This window comes from Lonchura striata, chromosome 3, assembly GCF_046129695.1.
Source record: "Lonchura striata isolate bLonStr1 chromosome 3, bLonStr1.mat, whole genome shotgun sequence".
Lineage (NCBI taxonomy): Eukaryota > Metazoa > Chordata > Aves > Passeriformes > Estrildidae > Lonchura > Lonchura striata.
Window position 1 is genome coordinate 60,545,524 of NC_134605.1, and position 21,956 is coordinate 60,567,479.

The 21,956-nt window shown below is 38.9% G+C and overlaps 1 protein-coding gene across 4 annotated transcripts in view; it reads left to right on the plus strand.

The window, feature by feature from the left end:
• Positions 1 to 21,956, plus strand: part of ARHGAP18 (Rho GTPase activating protein 18) — a 92,007-nt gene that overhangs the window by 33,892 nt on the left and 36,159 nt on the right. For 2 of the 4 annotated variants that reach the window (XM_077782212.1, XM_031504375.2), the window contains exon 2: positions 19,540 to 19,739. In XM_077782212.1, the coding sequence (XP_077638338.1) occupies positions 19,540 to 19,739 (200 nt within the window). Of the gene's footprint in view, positions 1 to 18,082; positions 18,190 to 19,539; positions 19,740 to 20,086; positions 20,149 to 21,956 lie in introns of those variants that run through there. The other 2 variants (XM_077782213.1, XM_021547115.3) reach the window with 2 other exon arrangements.

Below are 21,956 nucleotides of genomic sequence, written 5' to 3' on the forward strand. Positions count from 1 at the left end.
ACACTGTTGTGACACAGCTGTGTCTCAGTGACAGTCACAGCTGGACAGCAAAGCTATGGTTATCACAGACCAGTGGAAGATGCTTTCTGTCTCAGCATTTGCTAAGAGGATGAGAGGTCCTACAGATCTGAAATGTAGCTTCTCGGCCTGCTTGTCTTTGCCACAGCTAGATAAGGGAATGCTGATAATTATCCTCTTAGTGGCTTGCACATTGTGGGATTGATCACCAGGATCACTGTAAGTTCATCCAGAGAGTGGGTTTTAATGTCCTACTAAACTCATTTGAGTGTCTTGCCTGTGTTATCTTCTTCTTAGAAGCCTGTATTTCAGGTAGACTTGAGGAATGTCTTCAAGTTCTGTGAAAAGAGATAATATTTGATGAAACTTTTTTTTTCTTCTCAGTGTTTCCTAAGGCTTGTTCTGAACCAGCAGAAGTTTTGATGTGCAGTGATGGTGGGTGCAGGTCATAGTAGGCTGAGATAAATGGGTGCTGAAAAGAGTGGGGAACACCACTGAAAGTAGAGTTTCTTTCCATCTCTTACACCTTCCTAATATTTTTATTACTGTGGTATTGGCATTTCTGAGTTGACTGAAGTAGGTTGAGCTGGATTAACAAAAAATTCAACTGAAAGCAGTATTTTTTTTCTAAGTGCTGGTTTTGGGCAGATTAGTTCCTTAATCTAACTCAGCAAGTTACTGCATCAGTGATGGTGTTGGTATAAGGGGAGTGAAGGAAACTCCCAGGAAAGGGAGTTTGACAGAATCCTCTGGCAGTAGCCTACATCTGTGCCAGCTTAATGTGATGGCTGTGGGGATGTGATTTGACAAGTTAACTCATTTTTATGAGTCCTAGTAGTGGCTGTGGCCACATCCTGTGGGAGGCTCATCTGAAATAATTTAGCTCCATTGGTTCAGTTTTATTGAAAAGATATTTGGTGGTGTAACTTTGTACTGGCAGGATTTTAGTCAGTTCAGGTACAACTTGTCCTTTAACAACCTGTCTAAAGCTTGTGTAAGCTTAATCTCCTGCTCATGTTGTCCTGACTCATGCTATTCAGTGGTTCAGTCGTATGTACAGCCTCTACCTGCAAAAGGCAGGCTGTGATGTGAGAACAGATCCTTGGAATCCAGGTGTGTTGCACTTCAGGGAACACTTGCACTCCTCCTGCAGAGCTGCCTCCCCAAAAGAAACAAAAGCCCAGCTTGGATTCGCACAGACTCTAATGAGGTAAATAAAAGTACAGTTTCTAAATTATGGTTGGTCATCCACTGATAAGCTCTTAAAAGCTTGCTGATCTGTGCTTTGTTTAAACACACCTTTCTTTGCTCTGAACTTTGCACTAGAGAGATTGCTTTGGTTTCTTAGTGCCCAAGGTATTGCATAAAAACAGTATTGGGAATGAGAAGTATAATCAGAATAGCTTGCATGATTTCCTATAGGAAACACAATCTAACTTTGAGTTTCAGTAATATTTTCTGGTTTAAGAGTGAAAAAGGCTAAGATATTAAATATCCAAGATATTTTACAAATATAAATAATTAATAATACTGTGTACTAATGAAAATGTCCAAGCATCTATCCCGTGCCTCTCTTCCCTTTTCTCAAAAGGGTATCTACACTGTGATGCTTGCTCTCCCTTGAAGTGAAAGATAAGAAAGGGACTGTATTTCTTTGAAATCCTTACTGTGGATGGTACATACAAGAAAAAACTAACACAGAATCTATTTTTCTCCTAATAAGTAGGAGCTGCTTATGAAAGTTTATGGGAATCTATGAGCTTCATGCTGTGAAAGCTGGTATTTGACAGTTTGGACTTGAAATTAGAAAACAGCTTATGAAGATGTATGGTATTAAAATTCATGTGATTTGTCACAGTGTTTAGGTTTTTTTTGGTCTTGCTTGAGTTTTTGAGATAATTTCAGAAAGGTTTGTCATCCTGTATTAGGGAGTATAAGGAAAACATTAACTTGGATATTTTTGCTCATGCCTATTTGCAGAATTATTTGATATAGATCTCAGTAAACACAGATCTCAGTATAGCTTGTTAAAATTTCTCTTAATTTCAAATATATGTGTAAACTTAATGTCTGACATTTAGATTAGGTATAAATTAAGTTTTGGTTGTATGATTTTGCAGAATTTGCTAACTGAGATCAAGTTAGTTAGCAGGTGAGAGTTAGCTAGGGTGAAAAAATGCATCTGGAGCCAGACTGTTGATCAGCACAGGGCTGCGCCAGTGAAAGGTGGGGCATGGGACACGATGGAATAAGATGAAGTGGGGTGAAAAAGCACCCAGGATGTGCAACCTTAAATGACAGTTTTTTCAAACCTTTCAAACAGAGTACTGTAATCTTAGCTTGTGTGTAAAAGTTTGTAGGAGCCTGGAACCAGATTTTTGTCTGTCTTTTAGCAACAGGAGTTCTCCTTCCTTATGAATGCTGGGTTTTCTCCTGGAATACAGATTACTGGGCTGCGCTGAGTGGTGGCACATCTGCACTGCACTGTGCTCCGACCAGCATCACCCCATCAGATAGCTGTGTAGCTGTATTCATAGGAGTTGGAGCCTAGACTGAGAAACCTTCCCATCATCCTACCTTGGTCTTTAGCTTTCTGATTTCATTTTTCCCTCCTGTGTGTGGGAGGGTGTGGACACAGGTGCACAGCCTCTGATTCTGGACAAGGTTGCTGCCTTTTGTATTGTGCTCTGTTATGTTAGTCGCCTGAGGTTTTTTTAGCCCCTGTTTCTTTCTCACCCTCCAAGTTGTCACATAAATATAAAAACGTATAAAGTATAAAAAATATAAAAAGCATAAATATGTAATTCAGTTTTGATCCAGAGGAGCTTCAATAGTTAAGAAGTATTTCTTCAGGTAGATTATGTTGCATAAATCACTAAGAACAGATACTGTTCTTATTTTGATAGATTACTTATTTTTTAATTGAAATATACATTTATGCCAGTATAGTCTTTGCATCTTAGGGAATGATTTTCAGTCTGGTGTTAAGAATTTTAGTCACTTGCCTATTGTTTAAGTTATAGCAAGATTCCTCTGAAGACTGATGAAATTGATCTGAATCAAAATACTAGTATGAAGTTAGATTTTTTTACTTAAGATGGAAAATTAAAACTCCTCAGGTAAACATATCCTAAAAGCATAAGATACTTTTGCAAGTAGAATGAATACTTCACACAGTAACTAGTAAAAGAATGGTAGTATTTTAAAGCTTTGCTTTTTATTGTTAACTATTACTTTGGTTGTGTGCCTTGTTGTTAGGTAGCCAGACATGAGCCTTTGTCCCATTTCAAGCTGCTGCTCTCACAAGAAACCATTGCTAGTACTTTAAACAAGAAAATTACTTAAAGTAAGTCTCAACGTGCCTTGTCATCTTCAAGAAAAATACTTTAATTTAGTGATATGTGTGGTGCCCTGTAGCTGACCTCACTAGCTCTGGTGGTGTAGAGCATGAGTTTCCCAGGTCTTTTTCCTCTCCCTTAGTACAATGCATCCATCACTGATAGCAGTCTGCCTGGGTCAAACAATTGTTTGTCAGTTTTACCTCAGGAAGTCCACCGTCACCAAAAAACTTTTCAAGCTTTGTAAGTCCATGTGTCATCCAGTTTGCTTCAGCTGGTTGCCATCAGGGAAGAATGTGTGAATGGGACTACAGTGAGTTGTTATGAGATGTTTAGCTGTTCTAGGCTGCTAATAGGAGATTCATATCTATTTAGTTTCTTAAGGAGGAAGCTTGTGACCCTAAGAGCAGAAGAGGATATTGCTTTGTGTTTTTCTGTTCTGGAGGATCTCTTATGCCACAGGTTTTGTTTTCTCAGAGCATCTGCTTTGCATGTTTGTTGCAGTACAGGTGGGGGTTTGCCTGCTTGAGTGAGCTCTTCATAAGACTGAAGAAATTGTTAAAGTTGAGGAGATACGAGTACCACGTTTTGCATGTTCCTTCAGCTGGGCACACTGGGGTCTGCTGGCTTCTGATTTTCTGGGTTGATAGCTTGGAAGAGGGGCAAGGATGCCTGGCATATCCAGTTATGGCAGGCTAGTGGATAGATGAGACCATGTATACTCTGGCTCCCTTAAAGGATGCCTTGCAATAATTAGGATACTAATTACCTCTGGGATTAAATGGGGTTAAGAAAAAGCTAATTACAAGGTCCATCCCAATTCCTTTGTACAGTTCTGGGAGTTCAGGTTTTCTTCTGTGTCAAGATTAATGAGCACTGTTTTTTGGGAAGTAGTTTAACTACTCAAAAGATGACTGTGCTATTTTGTATGTCTGCTGGGGGAAGAAAACCTAGCCATTGGCTGGAGGTGCTGTGCTGAGGTGATGCTGATGCTTTCCATGGATGTAGACCCAGCACTACCTCTGAATAAAGAATTCTCTGCTGTGGCCTCAGAGAGTTAACTTTTGCACTGGGCTGGTGGCATGATTCAGTTGTATGTTTAGTTGGCTCTGCTCAATGTTACCATGTGATCTTCTGCGAGTCCTGGTAGCAATTTCCCATATAATCTCTTAGTAAAGAGACACCTTTGCCCTTCCCTTGGATTGGATTGGCTGCCTTACTGCTTGTGCTGATTTGGTGGAGCCTGCCAGTAAGGACAGGGAGATCCCAGGGTCTGGCACATGGTTGGTTGGGTTTGGATTTAGGCTGCTCTGAGAAGTGTTGGCCTTATATGAGGTGAGTGACCTGGAGATGTGCTTGGGAGCACCCCCTGGGGCACTCTGAGATTGCACATGAGTGAAGCTTGTGTGGCAAAGAAGGAACTGGAGCCAAAGCAATGCTTTGGCATTCTTGGTGAAGAGGCAGCTTCATTATGTCATTGTTTAAAACAGTAGTGTACATACTGGTAGTAAAGGTCATATTTATTCTGAGAGGGCATTGTACAAATAATTCTGATTTACTTCCCAGTGAGGTGCCATGAGACAACAATAAAGGGAAAATTAAATCCATTGCCTAGGGCGTACAGTCAATGAAAATATCCTTAAATTCTTCACTGGACCTTCCTAACCTTCAAAAATGAAGGAGATTAGAGCACCTCTGGTGCAAACACTCAACAAGGGTGGCAGAAGCTGTAAAGTACACACACCAGTTTTGCATTTAGAGAACTGAGAATTGGGAAAATCATATAATTTAGGTATATGGACATTTGTCCTTCTTTGAAAGTCTCCTTTTCATCTTTATGTTAAAATGTGTTGTAAATTTCCTGTTACAGAGTTTCTACACCAATTGCTATTGCTCTGTTGACTTTCATTGTAGTTTTTAAACTATTTTCATGCTGACAAGTGTGTGATTCCATTTCTGTGTCAGTCTGTCAGCACTTTTATAGTTCTTTACAAATGACTTTGTCCAGGTGCTTTATTTTGGCAAAGGAATTATTCCTTATCCTGTGAGATAGAATTGGCTGCTTATGTGGATACAAGAAATATTTGATCATATAAAATTTTAGGACTGCAAGTGTGCATTTTCAGTGCAGACAGTATTAAAAAGGAATTTACTTTAATATCTCTGGTAGGAATGGATGTAGCTGTGTCACCCTGCCTGAGCTCAGAGCATGTATTTGTCACTCAGATACTGCCCAGTGTGGTGAGGTGTCATGAGGGCTGAGGACAGGACAGAATGTTTAGGCAGTGCAGCTGGGAAGCAGGGAGTGAAGGACTCGTGGGATGCCCTGCAGCTTCTGCTCTGGTTTGCCTCACACCTGGTTCCCTTGGCTGCTGGAAATGTCTGTGCTGTCTGCACCAAGGTCAGGTCCATTCAGGGTGCCTTCCCTTCCTCCACCTACCCACTTCCCGCCCTTTCCCCCAAATTGCAGGCTTAGGTCACTGTCATAATAGGATGATTTCAATTTAATTGAAATGGAGTTTTCATATATTACTTAATATTGCAGGCAGCAAATGTTTTTTATTTCCCTGTGTACGTATTATATCGTATAAGAACATATGGTATTCATTTGTAGATGTGTCTCCTAATGGGAAGTACAGCTGTCTAGCATGAGGAGCTTGGTTCTGTAACTAAAAATCATAGATAGCAATACTCAAGAGTGCTTTAACATTGCTCTTGTTTTTCTGTACACAGTGTGTGTACACATGGCAAAAGAAAATATGAATTTGTATTTATAGAAGCATCTGCATATGGATTGTGCCTTACTTCAGGTTTAATGTGCTACATGTATTGTATTTCATTTGCCTTGGTTATTACTGGGATCGGTAATTGTAGCTACTTAGTATTACAAATAAGTGTTATTTTTGCCCTGTTTATGCAAAGGAATATGTCTGAAGTTAAAGGTGAGGATAGAACCTCTAGATTCATAGGGAAAGTTAAGAGTACAATGCCATTTTTACTTGCATTTTTTGCTGGCAGTTAGCCCTCCACTGAAGTATTTTGTTTGGGAATGCAGAGTAAGAGGTATGGCTAATATTAGTGACGCAATGATGTTGAAAAGCATCAGTCATGGTGTTTCACATGACTGATCAATTTCTTTCAAAATAAACTGATTTTTTTTTTAGAACAATCACAATGGAAAGTGTTAACAGCTGAAAAACCACGTAGGAGGTTGCATGTTAACTTAGAAAACAATATCTTTCATGTTTTTAAGATGTTGGTAAATAAAGGGATGTTGGTTAGGGAGGAAAAAAAAGAATTTTCCTGAATAATTTGTATCAAGAAACATCAACTAGATAATTTGCAAATCTAAAACTAGACTTATTTTTTTTTTAACTACCTGTGTTTAATATAGAAATACTATAATTCTTGCAGACTCCATCTGCATCCTCTTTGATGAGTGTAATTTAAAGTAAAGTTGGTAAGAGCTCTTTTGGTTTTCTTTTTCTTTTTTTGTCATTTTACTAGCAGCCCTTTTTCTTTTCAGCTGCAGAGCAAAACCATATTAAGTTTTCCTGCACTCTCTACCTAGGTAGAGACTAGGAGAATGGAGACTGCTTACACCAAAAAAAAAAAAACAACCACATTTAAAAGTAAAGAACAAAAAAATGGAATGCTGGTAGTGGAAATGAGAAACAAGGACTACATGTGTGAAACTATGATCAAATAATAATAAAATACATACGAAATGAGGTTTTTAGGGTTTGGTTTTAATTTTGAATGGTTGTTTCTGTTAAATGACTGATATTTAATTTGCATGTTTTGTTTATTTTTTTCTTAATTTCCAGTTTCATGTCTGTTTCATGTCTGTTTTTCCTCTTTTGTTTGGTTTGTATTATGTTCTCTTTCCCCTTCCGTCCCTCTTCTGGAACAAAGCAAAAGCACTTTCAAATCCTTTTCACTGAAGTTTTGGTTTTGTATTCAAGCCCTGGAGCTCATAGCTTGTGGACAGGTAGCACAGTGGTGAACCCTGTGGTAGGCTACCTTCCAAATTTGCACACGAACACATCTGTATATCCAGACTGGTAGCTCTACATCTGTATTTCTAATTTCTAGGTGAAGGGACATACCTATGCATACAAATTCCAGCAAAGCTTTGCAGGGCCCTTGGTTGAAAAAAAAGAATACACATTTTTATGTCTTTTCTGCTGATGTTCAGAAAACAGATGTGGCAACAAAGGGTGAGAGAGAAAATCTGTGATCCTGAGCTGCTTCCTGCTTACTTGGTTGCCTACAGACATTTAAGAACTACCCAAGAAAAATGAGGAGGGAAGGAGTATATTAATGTGATTTTGTTTTGCTTTGTGAGATCCTTGCTTGGTCATAGGACGAGAAGCCTTTGGAAGTGCCCATTAGCATAAGTGAAGCCTTTGGAAGTGCTGTTAGCTGGTAACAGAGCACACGTTGGCATGGGTTTGCTCTTCTCTCTTCTGCATACAGTTCAGCTGTTGCAACCCTGGAACAAGTATTTCCCAGGAATATTTGCTTAGAAGAAGGAATTTGATAGGCAAGGAGACATTGCAAAGACTCAGAGCTTTAATGGTTGCCCTGAAATATATAAAGTTAGGATTGCCACGGGGTGTACTTTTCAGCCTCTTTTCTTTCTCTGAGGTGGGAATGGGCTTCTCCACTGCCCTCTTTGTGCAGTGCATCTGTGAGGAGAGGGTGTGGAGGAAACAGCTGGATCAGAGCACATCTGCATTGCCCTTTGCTCCTGCTGTGGCATGTCCTAGATGCCTCCTATTAAGGAATTTTCTCAGAGCAGGTTTTCCTCATGTGCAGAGGCATGTGCAGCATTGTGCATTATCTCCTCTGGCCATAAGTGAAATCCCAGGCACCACTTTTGGAGCTGTTTGCAATGCCTCTTTCCGTATGCTGAGTCTGAACTAAACCCAGATGGTCCATTCCTTGCAGCATCCTCAAGGCCTCCCTCTCTCCTATCCCCTTGCTGTTAGGCATCTCTCTGATGTTTTGCTTCTGAACAGACCTGTATTCAGAATCCTTGAGTGCTGGCCCAGTGCTCTCCTCAGCCCTTACTGTTTCCTCCTCTCCCTCTCTTGTCCAGCTTCTCTGAGACCAGTTTTAGCTTCTTTGTCTTAGTGAGTCTTTGTTGGTGGTTTGTTTGGACAATGAAAGTGGTTTCCTTACAAAATATCTTTAGATTCCTGCATGAATTTCCTTGTTTGTGAATGCTCATAAAAATTCATTTACAATTTATTCTGAATGTAAGGATTATATTGTAATAAATTGCCTATGTATGCGTGCCAATTCCCTTCAAGCATAAACAAAATTACTGAATTGTGCTGTAAGCCTTATATTTGCAAGTAACAGGGTTATAGGCCTAAGAGGTCCTTTAAAATGGTAAGAGCTAATGATTTTAGAGAACTAATTGCTTTTAAGGGCACAAAAGTAACTCCAGTATAATTTCGTGGCTATAACTGTACTTTACTAAATGGTCTTCGTATTTGCCAGGATATCTTGAATTGGGCTTTGTTGCCATGCTTATTTTTTCCAGTGTGAAAAGAAAAATAAATTATTTAAATCTTTCCTCTCTGCCTCTCAATAATGGAATTACAAATACTGTATCTGTTTCACTTCCTGATTTATTCTCTTTGATATTTGTGGAGCCTGAAGTGATCTCACACAGGCTTTATTCTCTTCTTTGGGATAAGATTAGTTTCAGTGGTTCTCTTGGAAGATTACAGAAAAAAGTGTACTTTCAAAATGTGTATTATATGCTTGAGTATTTTCCCAATAAGCAGCATGAGAGTGGTTACAGGGAACATATTTTGCTCACATTTTTGTCATTGATATGAATTGTAGAGAATAAAAAGAATCAAAATTACAAATGAAAACAGCTGCACGCATATGAAGCCAGGTGATATAGAAGACATTTGGAAGGAATGAGAAAGGTAGGTCAGTTGACTGTAGGACAGTGCCAAAAATGTGGCAAAGGAGACTCATATGAGGCCCCTTCTGTTTTTATTTTCCTAGCTGTAGGCAGTTTTTTTTTAACTGTAGCTTTAAACACAATTAGGGTTGACTATTAGGGAAATATACTGAGTGCTTGTGGAATTTGGAAACTGACTTCTGTTTTCATTCACTGGGACTTGGGACAGGGTGAGCTGTCCCAGCTTTTCCAAAGGTGTACATGACTTGCAAACCAGCTCCTAATGTGGTGCCACTTTTGTGATTTTACCTATACAGGTCTCCCACATTCCATTGTCCCCCTGTTTTCCCTTATGTATTTTGTTCTCCCAGGAATAGCTGCTTTTCTGAAATGTGTTATTTGGAACAGAAATGGATAAGTATGTGCAAAAAATAGGAGTGTGAATCCTAAGCCTCTGAGAGTCTTCATTCAAATAGGAATTAAGAGGGTCAGAATGTCAGGACCTGAGACAATGTGGTTGACTTCATTTTTTCAGTACAGAAATACAACCAAAACAAATTTCTCCGCATACTTCTCAGTTTAGCTAGATTGTTATAATTTCATTGCAAGTATGTATTATTATTACATATATTATGTGTCTAATAATATATAATGTCATAATGTTTTTGAGTTTTAAATAATCTCCAAATCTGAGTCCCTGAGAATCATCTTTTTCTAAAAGAAACAAAGAGGCTTCTGCATATTATGGTTGTAGAGTTGAACAGCTTGGATGCTGGAATGCAGCAGTACCTCAAAACCCAGGAAACACAGCTGATGCAGTCATCTTGTGGGGAGAGGCTTTATGGCTGTACTTGTCAGTCCTGAATTCTTTCTCGCTTTTTGTAGAGTGGAACAAGGTCATGTTTTTCCTGAAACAACCTGAGATGGCTTAGCAAATAACTCCTTTGGCAACTGTTCAAATGTGTGTATGTTATTGTTCTAGCACCTCTTTTCATTCATATAATACATGGGGTACCAATGATCAATAACAGAACCACAGAATCACAGGAGACGCTGAGTTGGAAGGGTCCCACAAGGATCATTGAATCCAACTCCTGGCCATGCTCAGCACCATCCCCAAGAGTCACACCATGTGCCTGAGAGCCTTGTCCAAATGTTTCTTGAACTCTGTCAGGCTTGGAAGTGACCAAGTGACCTTCCCAGGGGAGCCTGTTCCATTGCCCAACCACCCTCACCACCCTGGGTGAAAAACCTTTTCCTGATACCCAACCTAATTCCCCCCGACACAACTTCAGGCCATTTCCTCAGGTCCTATCACTAGTCACCCCAAAAAAGAGATCAGTGTTTACTCTTTCTCTTCCCCTCACCAGGAAGCTGTAACTGCAGTGAGGTCTCCCTTCGGTCTCCTCCAGGCTGAACAGACCAAGTGACCTCAGCTGCTCCTCATGCAGCTTCCCCTCAAGCCCCTTCACCAACTTTGTTGCCCTCCTTTGGATGTTCTCTAGTAGTTTAATATCATTCTTATATTCTGACTGTGAATATGTTCTGATTGTGACTGAAACTGCACACAATATTCAAGGTGAGTTTATTATTCATTTTAAGTAGAGTATGTAAATTTATTAGCTTACCATAATTGTAATTTATGTCATTGGAAGTAGAAAACAGAGTCCAAATGTAGGAACATGAGGTCCTGTCAAAGGAAATGTCATGAAATATTTTAATCTTCTTAGAAGTGCTGCATGTAGTTCAGGCAGATTAAGTTTTGGCATCATATCTGGAATCTTACATTTCTGATGCAGTGGATTAGAATGTTAAGTGTAATAGCCTGGGCCATTGCCACAATTTCTTTCCTGTTTTCTTCAGTGACAGTCTGGGGTTGGGAAAGTAGTAGGGGTATGTGCATGAAGGAAAAAAAAATTATAAATAGTAATGAGAATGTGGCTGGAAACAGTATATATATATATATATATATATATATATATAACTTTTTGAGCTTAGACTCTGGCAACCCTAACTTTGGCCTATTTTGAATTTCTTATTCATGGAGGGGCTTAAAATGCCAGTTGATGGTGTTTTTTGGATTTTTTGTTTCGTTTGGTTTTGGTTTTCTTTGTTGTTTTTTGTTGGTTTGTTTTTGGTTTTTTTTTTTCATTGCTGTTAATTTCCAGAGCAGTTTTGAGCAGGTATTAACAGCAGCTGATGGTATTACAAAAAAATCCTGAGAGACCTGATTCTCTTTGCTCAGCCTTTTTTGTGTTAATTTAGAAACTGAGTACTGTTTTATGCCTTCTCTGCAATCACTTTGTACTCTTTGGAAAAACAGCTTTGCCTCAGTTCCTACTTCTGGCTTTTCTTTGGCTTAAGGGGGATTTTGGGGAAGTTTGATTGCATTTGACATTCAAAATGTTCCATAAGGTTACAGAGTAACCAAAATTATATTATTTAATGTGGGAGAGAAGAAATGCTAAGTGTCACTTGATGAAAAATACTGTAAATTATGTTGCTTCATTACTTATTATTTTTCCATGTTCTGTATAATTCTCTTGAAAAGACTGAATTGCAGGAGAGTTTGCAGTCAGTCATGGAAAGAACATATGTCACAAAAGGTAGAAAAGAAAGGATGCAGCTTTTACAACACGTGACAAGATTTGGGAGGTAGAATGAAAAGCAGCCATACAAGCCCAGAAGTTTCTCTGGTGCCTTGTAAAAGCTGTGAAGCACTTTAAGGGTGGTAAGAAATATTTTTGCATTGCTCTGGACACCAAATGTCCAGACTTGGTCTTGCTCAAGTGTTACCTTTACTTACGAAAGGTTGTGATACTAGCTTTTGTTTGATGAGAAGTTTTAACTATCAATTAAATTAAAAAACAACAAAACAACCCTATTTTAATATATTATGTATTGTAAAAAGATGACATTTTCATTTTCAAAAATTTATTTTCATCTAGGTAGTGTCAGTACTCTGTGGCTTTATGTAAAATTCAATTGTTTTAGGACAACCTGCTTTGATAGCCACATCAATTCCAACTTGATTTATTTTTTTTTCCACAGAAGAAGTTTTAAAAAAATGCTCAAAACTCCACTGCAAAATGGTGGATAGTCTGTGAGGGGGGCTTATGTTAAAAGTATCTCAAACACTGGGTTGAAACCATTAGGAAAAGTGATTTGGTAATAAAAAAACCCTGCAGCTTTTCCTAGAAATCATGAAAAATCAAGATGCCCTTCTGGTAGGCACCATGGCTGTAGGAAAGAAAGTCTGGCAATCACTTCCCAGTTCAGTGATCCAGCCAAGAACGGGCTGCAGCCACGTGACTGCTGTAGCCATTGGATTAGAGCTTTATTGATTAATTCAGTTAAGAAGTTTTTGTATCTTGTGGTGCTGCTTGGGTTCTTGAAAGGAGGGGAGGGATGGGGAGAGTTTTGGGTTTAGGAGTTTGACTTATTCCCACACTTCTCAGAATTCAGAATGAGAAGTGGGGTAGAAGATCACACTGTTTTCCTCTCCTTGTCTGCTTAGTTTAGATTAGAGAGGACTTAAGAAGTCCTGTATTTATGTTTAAGGGCACAGCGTCTCATGGAAGTGATTGCTCAGTAAGTAGTTTTCAAAATGAACGAGTACTAGTGCTGGCATTTTTTTTGGTTGTTTCAATTTAGCTAACCTTTGTACTAACTAAACTTAAAATTACTTACACAGATTACTGTACTTTGTAACTCCTATGTCAACAAGATAATTGTTGTTTGAAAGTGCTGTTTTATTTATAGCACAGTGCTGGAGTCGATCACAAACCCACAAAAGCAAAGCGTCCTTTTATGTGTCTTGCAGTATGCCATGGGGTCAGATCTCAATCTTTAACACTCAGTGGTCCAGTGGTGAAAGGCTCCAGAGATCTGAGAATTATTGTTGTTTCTGTCACTGATTTACACTATGAGTTTGAGCAGCAGGCTTCACCTCTCTGAGCCAAGTACCCACCCTATTTTTCTCCCCCTCTCTTTGTGTCTTGTTTATCAGATTAACACATCTAAGCATGTGTTGGTGTGATGTCCAAAATCAGTGAGCCTCATTATCAGCTCGATGTATGGCTGCAATAATACTGACAAACAGCTTTTATAACTCACTTTGCATGGACATTTCAAAAGTTGTTGCAGTAATGTAGCTGTAGTCATATATGTTTTTGTTGCTTTGTGTAATTCTAAGTAAAGTGCTAGTTTATTGCAACGCCAGAAAATGTGTCTAAAGGGCAGCAGTACTCAAGACATTGCCTGTACAAGAATTTCAACAGCAATGGTTAATGGCTAGGATTTAAACATACTCTTAAGGCCAAACATTGTATTTTCAGTGTACAGTTTAAGGATATGTAGTAGTTCAGTTTGACAAATAACTGCATCGTTTGATGTTGTGGTTTAACCCCAGCCAGCAATCAAGCACCACTCAGTCACTCCCTCACCAACAGGACCGGGGAGAGAATTGGAAGCATAAAAGCTACAAAACTCATGGTTTGAGATAGATGCAGTTTAATGGGGAAAGCAAAAGCCATGCACCCAAGCAAAGAATAACAAGGTATTAATTCCCTGCTTCCTGTGGGCAGGCAGGTGTTCAGCCATCTCCAGGAGAGCAGAGCCCCATCACCTACAATGATTACTTGGGAAGACAAACTCCAAACTCTGTTGAAAGGTTATATTCAGATTCAAAATTAGTGGTTAGCACTACAAAACTGACAAAGATTATATTTTTTTCTCATCACTCACTGTTTTAGAACACAACACAGTCTTTCATTCTCAAGTGAGAAAAATGGGATTAAGGACAAAATTAGCTTTCTGCAAAGCGAATTTATTCGAAATGCCAGTGGAAGTGCTCCTTACAAACTGATTCATCTCTAGCTGTTGCAGTTTAGACATGACAAATGTCAATTATGAACTGCTAAAAAGGCAGTGGAACAGACGGGAAATTTAGTTTTCACAGGGAAGAAGATAAGGAATAAAGACAGCTGCACTGTTATAAAATGTTTCTTGAGGAAATCAAAATCAGGGTGACAGAACTGGAAAAAAAGCACAATTTTATTATGGCATAAATCAATGATTAATGTAAAGAGTAATATTTCCTTAAAGGCTGAGAAAGGATGCAGTTGGTCACAAAAGGAAAGGCTGGGAAGAAAACATTTTTATGAAAGATAGGCTGGAAATAAATCCCCATAGACCGATGTCTATAGAGCAGGTATTTCTTTATTACAGAGGTGGTGGTGAGGGGGATATTTCCTCTTAACTCACCCACCGTTGTCAAGTGCTGTGGTGTATTTATACACTAAGTATTGCTTAGTATTACTGTGTCACTACAGCATCATCATATATGTGTCAAAACTAATTTACATAGTATGATCTCAAGGTTATTAGATCATTCTTTTGCACTGCGCTTGCATCTCCCCAGTTTGGGATTATCAGGGGTCTTTGATGAAGGCTTTCAAGGTCTTTGCTTCTGAACTTTTCAGCTTTGTCTTTGGAGCATGCCCAGTTATGGTGTTCCTTGGTCTGTCTACACTTACCTGGCCTAAATTCTTTGTTTTGTGGCTAATTTGCTTTGTACTTGCCAAGTTTTCATTAGCACTATACTTTCCTATCTCTAAAATGATCCACCTGGTGAGGTTTTCTTCTTTTTTTGTCTATTCAGCATGAAGAAACTAGTTAACCATATACTAGCCATTACATTGTATAAAAAGTTATTTATATCAGGTTATATAGGTATCAGGTTATATAGATATCTAAAAAGTCATGATTTAGGGTATATTGATATTAGGTTATATAGATATATTAGGTTATATTGAAATCTTATAACTCAAACCATATAAGCACCTTGTAACTTTGGTCTAAGTTATACGGGCATCAATTTGCACACAGTTCTTCTCCTTTAACTTGCCACAACATGAAGCACATCAGTACTTAGTAAAGTAATCCAAATCTATTTTTTCCCTTGTAAATGTAATGAATGGTGTTCATTACAGGAATTGTTTTTAATGGCTTCCTTCTGGAAGACTTGGAGTGCTTTGTCTTGCATCCTTGATGTTTCCAATAAAAAAAAAGTATCTCTGGTGCTGGGTCAAGAATATTAAATCTGGTAAAACACTGCAATAACTATATTTAAGAATGAGTTTTATGCTTGGGGGCTCTGTTTTGTACTGAGATAAGCAGGCAAAAATCTCATCAGCTGCAAAGGTCAGTGTCTGAGTATCAGAGGTCAGAGCTGACTGTGCCATCTGGAAATGAGAGAATTGCACTACTCCCTGTAAAGCTATTTGAAGAGTGAACTATTTTGCAAGTGGAAATAGATGTTAATAAGATTTTAATGGAGTTTGAGTGTGTTGTTAGTTGAGACCTTAATAAAAATATGGGTTTTCTGGGGATGATGAAACTGTTGGTGAGTAAGCTTGCTATTTAGTAATCTGAAATGCCTGAAAATTGCTTCAAGTGACTGTGTGTTAGCAGTACCTTACATTTTCTAGGAGAAAAAAAGAGATCTCCTTTAAGATCCTTGTGAAAAACAGCTGCATTTTTCAAAATTTAAGTACATAAACTGGACACCTGAAAACAACAATGAGAAGTTACTAGAGAAGTAACCTATTTTCTGCAACTGCAGTAATAGCTTTTTTTTTTTTCATATTTATTTCCTACTGATAGTTTTTTGTAAATCAGTTTTCTACAAGATTTCAAAGTTTGTAACATGGGGCATTTGAAATACTTCTAAAATAATTTTTAATGAGTCTATAAATGTGGCATTAAGTATATTTAAAAAGATCTCTCAGCTCAGATTCCTTATATTATTACTAAGACTGATTACTTTTCCCCTTCTCTCTGTTCTTCTTGGTCTTAACATTTCCACCTCTGCATTGCTATTGTGGAATATACAACAAATGCTTACTGAGGATAAGTTTGGAGAAGGGTTGAATTTTGTGGAAGGTCACAGCAGAAAACCCATATTCTCGTTCTTGTCAACAGATATCTAAAAATAAAAATATTAATTGGCAGCCTATTTTCCCATATGCTTTGAATTTTTTTTTTAATTTTTTTTTTCTCATCTACACCAAGCCTGTGGTATGAAGACTGTCATCATTATCTTCAAAAGGTCCTGTTTGTGCCTTTTTGTACCCAGGGGAAGGTTCATACGAGAGACAGAGATGAAGATGCCTGAAGCCATTGCTGTGCAGATTATGCACCAAATACTGCTTCACCAATATCTTTCTCTGGTGCAGTATGCAAGGCAAGAAACTCTAAACCAAGTGAAGTTAAAAAAGGATCTGATCCAGCTCTGTCAGCTGGAGCTTTAGCAGTTGTTCTCTCTGAACCTGATCTCTCTGTCCTAACCCACAGAAATGTAATTGTGGCTATGAACAAATGTAGATGGCTTTGAAAAGGTTTGCAGTCTGAGCAGGTACTGGGGATAGGGAGTTGATTGAGTCTGATGAGGTAAGACAAGGAATCAGTGAGTGGAGTGGGAGTGGCGTAGAACTTGATTCTTGAGGAGCTCAAGCATTGCTGGAGCTGGGGTTGAGCTGGGCAGCTGAGAACGGGCCTAGAGCAACACAGATAGTGGAGGAGAGAGTCCAAGTTCACAGCAGAGTGGTGAGGTTTTTGTGTGACTATTTCTCATCAGGATCCCCTGGTCACTGATGTTGAACTGTCTCAGAAGGCTTTCACAAGAAGGCATGGCAGTACTGCTGTTCAAAATTAGAAGTTACTGTATTGGTTTGTTGGTGAGGGGTGGAAAGGTCAGGCCAGGAAGAGCCTTGCAAGAAAAGCTACTTATATTTGGTGGAGCAAAGCAGCCCTGTGACCAGAGCCTGAAGGGCAGGATGCTGTCTGAGAGTTAATGGAGTGTTTGTGATGTACAGCAAATGTTCATAGGACCCTGAAAATGGCCTTGAGTGCTCTGTGCTTAGTGTCAGCTCTGCATTTCAGGACACAGGCTTCTCTTCTCAGAGACAGAATTTAGTCTGGAGAAGGTAACAAGCCTGGCTTTTATAGAAGGATTGGAGTAGCTCTGCCCTGTCAGTGTGGCACAGAGCCACAGCATGTTGGAACCTATCCCACCCCAGCCTGACAGGGCTCCTCAAAGTGCATGCTTGTAATGTATTAGTCTGTTAGCTTGTTTTCATGGTGTGTGGTGGTGGTTAGATTTCAGCTGAGGTGGATCAGTGAGAGCAGGTTGTTCCAAAGGTAAAAGGCCACCCAAGAGCTGCTGAGCAGCTCCACAGGGTTAAACTGAGTGACGATAAGCTGAAATTTGACCTCCTTCAGGCAGCAGTTCATGTGTCCAGAGTGTATTTCTGAGAGAGACCCAGTCTGCTCTGAGCACCTCCAGCTGAAGGAGGAGGGAAGGCTGGTCAAGGGCTGGGATGTCTGTACTGCTTTGATCACACTCAGCACCCCAGCTGCCTGATGGGGACACTTACTGTGACTCCATGAACATCTTTCTGCAATAATAAGTGCTGAGTTTGCAAGCAGCACAGATCACACATGGGACACGCCTGTGAGAGGAAGTTTAGGAACTGAGTAGCTACACAGAGAAGTTGTATTTACTGGGTAATGTGCACTACGAGCATGATGGTGTTATTGCCATTGATGCAAAATCTGATCAGTCCTTAATGTTTTTGAATTTTTTTCCCCTGAGCTTTCAAGTAAGGGCAGGTTAAGCAGTGGTGTTGAGGTGCACATTAGCTCAGTGATTAATTGTCATTTATTAACTTACACTTGGATCAGAGAGACAGGGTGTGTAGAAACTCAGACTCCTTCTATAAGGCTCTTTACTTTTAAAGGCAAAGTCCATATGGTTAGTATTTCTCATCAAATAATCAAGCATGTCTGGTGTGAAAGGATTTGTGACTTGGACACACAAGGAGCTTATCTTCAGAGAGAAAGGCATAGCTGTTTTACCTAGAGGCAGCTGACGAGCGTCAGTTGTCCTGAGATAAAATGTAAGGATGAGAGACTTTCATTTTAATACTATATAAACTTGCCAAGTCAGCTAGATAGGAAGGTAGGATTTAATTTACTGTGTTTACATTGTGATAAATCCACAATGCTCGGTCTTTGATATGTTTTTTTCTCCAAGAATGAGTCGTATTTATTACTTAACCCCAAACTGTGTCTTCTTTTTTAGAATGAGGAGACAGATTCATACAGTACTTTGAGGCTCTTCCTGAAATACAAAGAAATTGCTATTTCTTAGTACAATATTGTTACAGCAGTAGTTTAGAAAAATATTATGGAAAATCATCAATGTCCAGTCTTACCTCTACAAAAAGTAGGGATAACTCTGAAGTTAAATCAGCTACTACTCATGTAATCAACTGATAATCTGAATCAGTTTGTATCTTTTAATTTAGTATATTTAACTGGAAGGGTGATATATAACTTCAATGACATCATTAAAACCTGTCACCTTTTTAAGCTGAATTCTTTACTAGGTCAGTGGCCATTTTTGCCAGTGACTTAATAGGTCAAAATGACACCTAGAGGTTTCTGCTTGTTGGTTTCTTTTTTGTAGTTGCTTTACTTAAGATGAAAGATCCTTTTGGAAGCTTTAGCATTATATGTTTGGCAAGGTGAACCAAAAACCACTGACATCAAACTATAAAAATGGTAAGCATTCAGTCAAAGAGGTGGCAAGATAGAAACAAATAGTTTCTGTGGTCTTTATTAAACATTTGGACTTGCCAGTTTACTTCACAAAGTGTAACTGCAGTAATTCTACTGCAGTTAGAATTACTGCTGGTCAGTGATGACCAGCTGTAATTAAGGTCATAGATACCAGAGTAAATATTAATAAAAAATAAAAGCAGAATAGCAAAGGGAAACAGTAATTGTACTGTCAAGCTGTAAGAATTTACTCAGGCAGAAAGGCAAATTAAAGAATTTGAAAAATTCTTTAAGTGATGATTCTGGGAAGACATGTGCCATGAATTTTGTGGACCTGACTCTTGAGAGTTGAATTGAAGGTATATGTAATGAGGATTACTAGACTTTGGATTCATTTTTTCCTTTTTAAGACTGACTCCTATGCTGTTCCAGATTGGGAGATACCTAGAGCAGAAATATTAAATTAAAAATACATTTTAGATACTAAAACTAATGTGTAATATCTTGGTTTACTTGTTGCCAGTGGTTTGCTTTGATACTTTGACACAATTCATGGTGTCTTCATGCACATTAATACATTCTGTATCTTAAGATATTAACCAAAAAATTCTTTTTGATTTATGTTTATAGCCGTCGGTCTGGACAGTATACAATGAACCATGACCATTCCAAGAAGATTCCTGATGGAGCATCATTTGACCGCTCAGGATCCCAGGACTCCTTGGATGAACTGTCTATGGATGACTACTGGAAAGAACTTGAAAACATCCAGGAAACCAGAGGAAATAATAACGAGGAACGAGTAGCACTTGTAGTAAAAGAGCCAGATGGTAATGAAATCTGTTCTGTCAATGTTCATCAGTTTGCTGATTTAAGGGTTTTTCTTCAAGTCTTATTTCAAGACATGGCACCTACCTAATGCAGATCAAAAAAGGAGGTCACTTTCCTGAACATCTGCTTTGAAAATTCTGTTGCCTCTGATGCATATCACCAGAAACAGGCAGTGCTCTTAAAGGCAGTTTTATTAGAGACAAGTAAAAGGTTGATTTTTCTTTGAATGGTACTTGCAGAATATCACAAAGGTGCCTGTGCTTGCAAATCACAACTGAGCTCTTTGCAGTTTACTGTTGAACTAACTTACTCTTTCACTCTCTGTGTATGTTGTTCATTATTGTAGCTATTGTGGATAGAAACCTCACGCTTTAGAAGACAAGCCAATGATTAACCGATTTAAGTTTAGTGAGTAACTTTCTATGCTTGTAACTGTTGTGATTGTTCACTTGTACTATTTGTGTTTCTCAGAAGCATGAATTATGGGCCACTCCTTGGGGCATAGTCTTAGAGGCTGGGCAATTTTTTTTTTTTTGTTTTGTTTCGTTTTGTTTTCGTGTCCTCTTACATAAAAGAGGAGTAATGTCCTTAATTTCAATTTTCGCTCAAAAATTATTTTTTAACAATGCAATAGCTGCCTCTCTCCCATTCTTAGAGACCCACAGTCTCAGTAAATTAAAACTATCAATTTTGCATTATGGAATGGCCTCCATATGAGTGAGAAGAATGTGCTCCATGAGCTTTCAAAGGGAATTGCTCTTCTGCCTCCCTCAGCACTTTGAAAAGTCATTGCTCTGAAGAGCATAACAACGAGGTCCCTGGAGAAAGCAGCAAGGCTCCCAACTCTTGTGACTGGCAAGCTGGGGGGTTTTCTGATGGAGTCATGGGGCTTTGTCCAGAGCAGCAGAGCCCACTGTTGTGCAGTACACAAGCCTCTTCTCTTACTGCAGCTCATTGGTGCGGCTGTGCCTTTAGGCTTTGCACCCCCAGCCCCACCATTTCCACTGGGTTTATATGTAGCCTTCTTCCCCCTGGTTACTGCAGCTGACTCTGGCCTGAAGCCCGAGTGAGTCAGCACAGCTGAGTTATCAGATCCAGCACGTGTTGCTGTGCCCCACACCTTGCCTAATGTGCAGCCCCTCTCTTGGGCACGAGGATTCCTGAACATGTGGGATGCTGCAGCTGGCTGATGGACCTGCCTGATATTCAGCCAGGCAAAGGCAGGACAGGGGAGAGAAGGGTGTAGCCCTTCTTTCCAGCCCTGATAACAAAACCTGAGAGTTTTGTCAGAGGCTCAGGATGTGGCTGCACAGCCGTAGCAAAATTCATACTTAAATTTTGGTGTTTGTTTTCTGGATGCTGTTAATATTAAGGTACCCACTTGGATGTGCTCTAGGCACAATGGTAAAATAAAAAAAGCAATAGTGAAGTTGACATGCCAGCTTTGGAGTATTTTTAGGTATCTGATAAATGGAAATATTGCTTGAACATTTGAGAGAATTGTTGGCATTCAGCACAACCTCAACTGCTACAGAGACAGAACTTAGTGTTTATAGAAAATATCATTAGGGTGATACAGATTTCAGAAGCAGAAGTTTTGCCATTGGTGACAATATTTAATAGCTTTCTTTTCTTTCATGTGCAGTGATCTGTCAATAAAGGATACCTTATCAGCTCTAAGACTAAAGCAAAAATTGTTCTGTGGGCTGTCAGCAGGCTGGAGATCATGTCATAAGAATTGATGAAAAAATAGCATTAATCTGGTTCATGTAGGCTGGTATGTCCTTCGTTAAATTGAGCTAGTGGAAGGTTGTAGAATTAATGTATCAAGAAAAGTGGGCAGAACCATGTCAGTAAGAGAGCTAAAAAGAGTGAGCATTGAACTAAAAATCAGTGGAGCAGCACTGATCTGGTTTTCAGGCTTCCCCATACACATTTTTATTCAGGTACATTTATAAAATGGTATATGATTTTAATGGAAGTGCTGTAGATTATTATAAAGATTTCCACATAGCAATCTGTATTGGATTAACTACTTTAAAAGCTTTGATATCCTATATCAAACCTTTTGAGACTCCTTAGAAACAATAGCTTTTTTCTGAGTCATGAGAGTGTAAGTAATTCTTAATTGTATATCCCCTTGGTACTTTTCTGTGACTTATATTAACTGTGCCATGTCATTAAAATCCAATGTGCTTGGCAGTACTAGAAAGCCA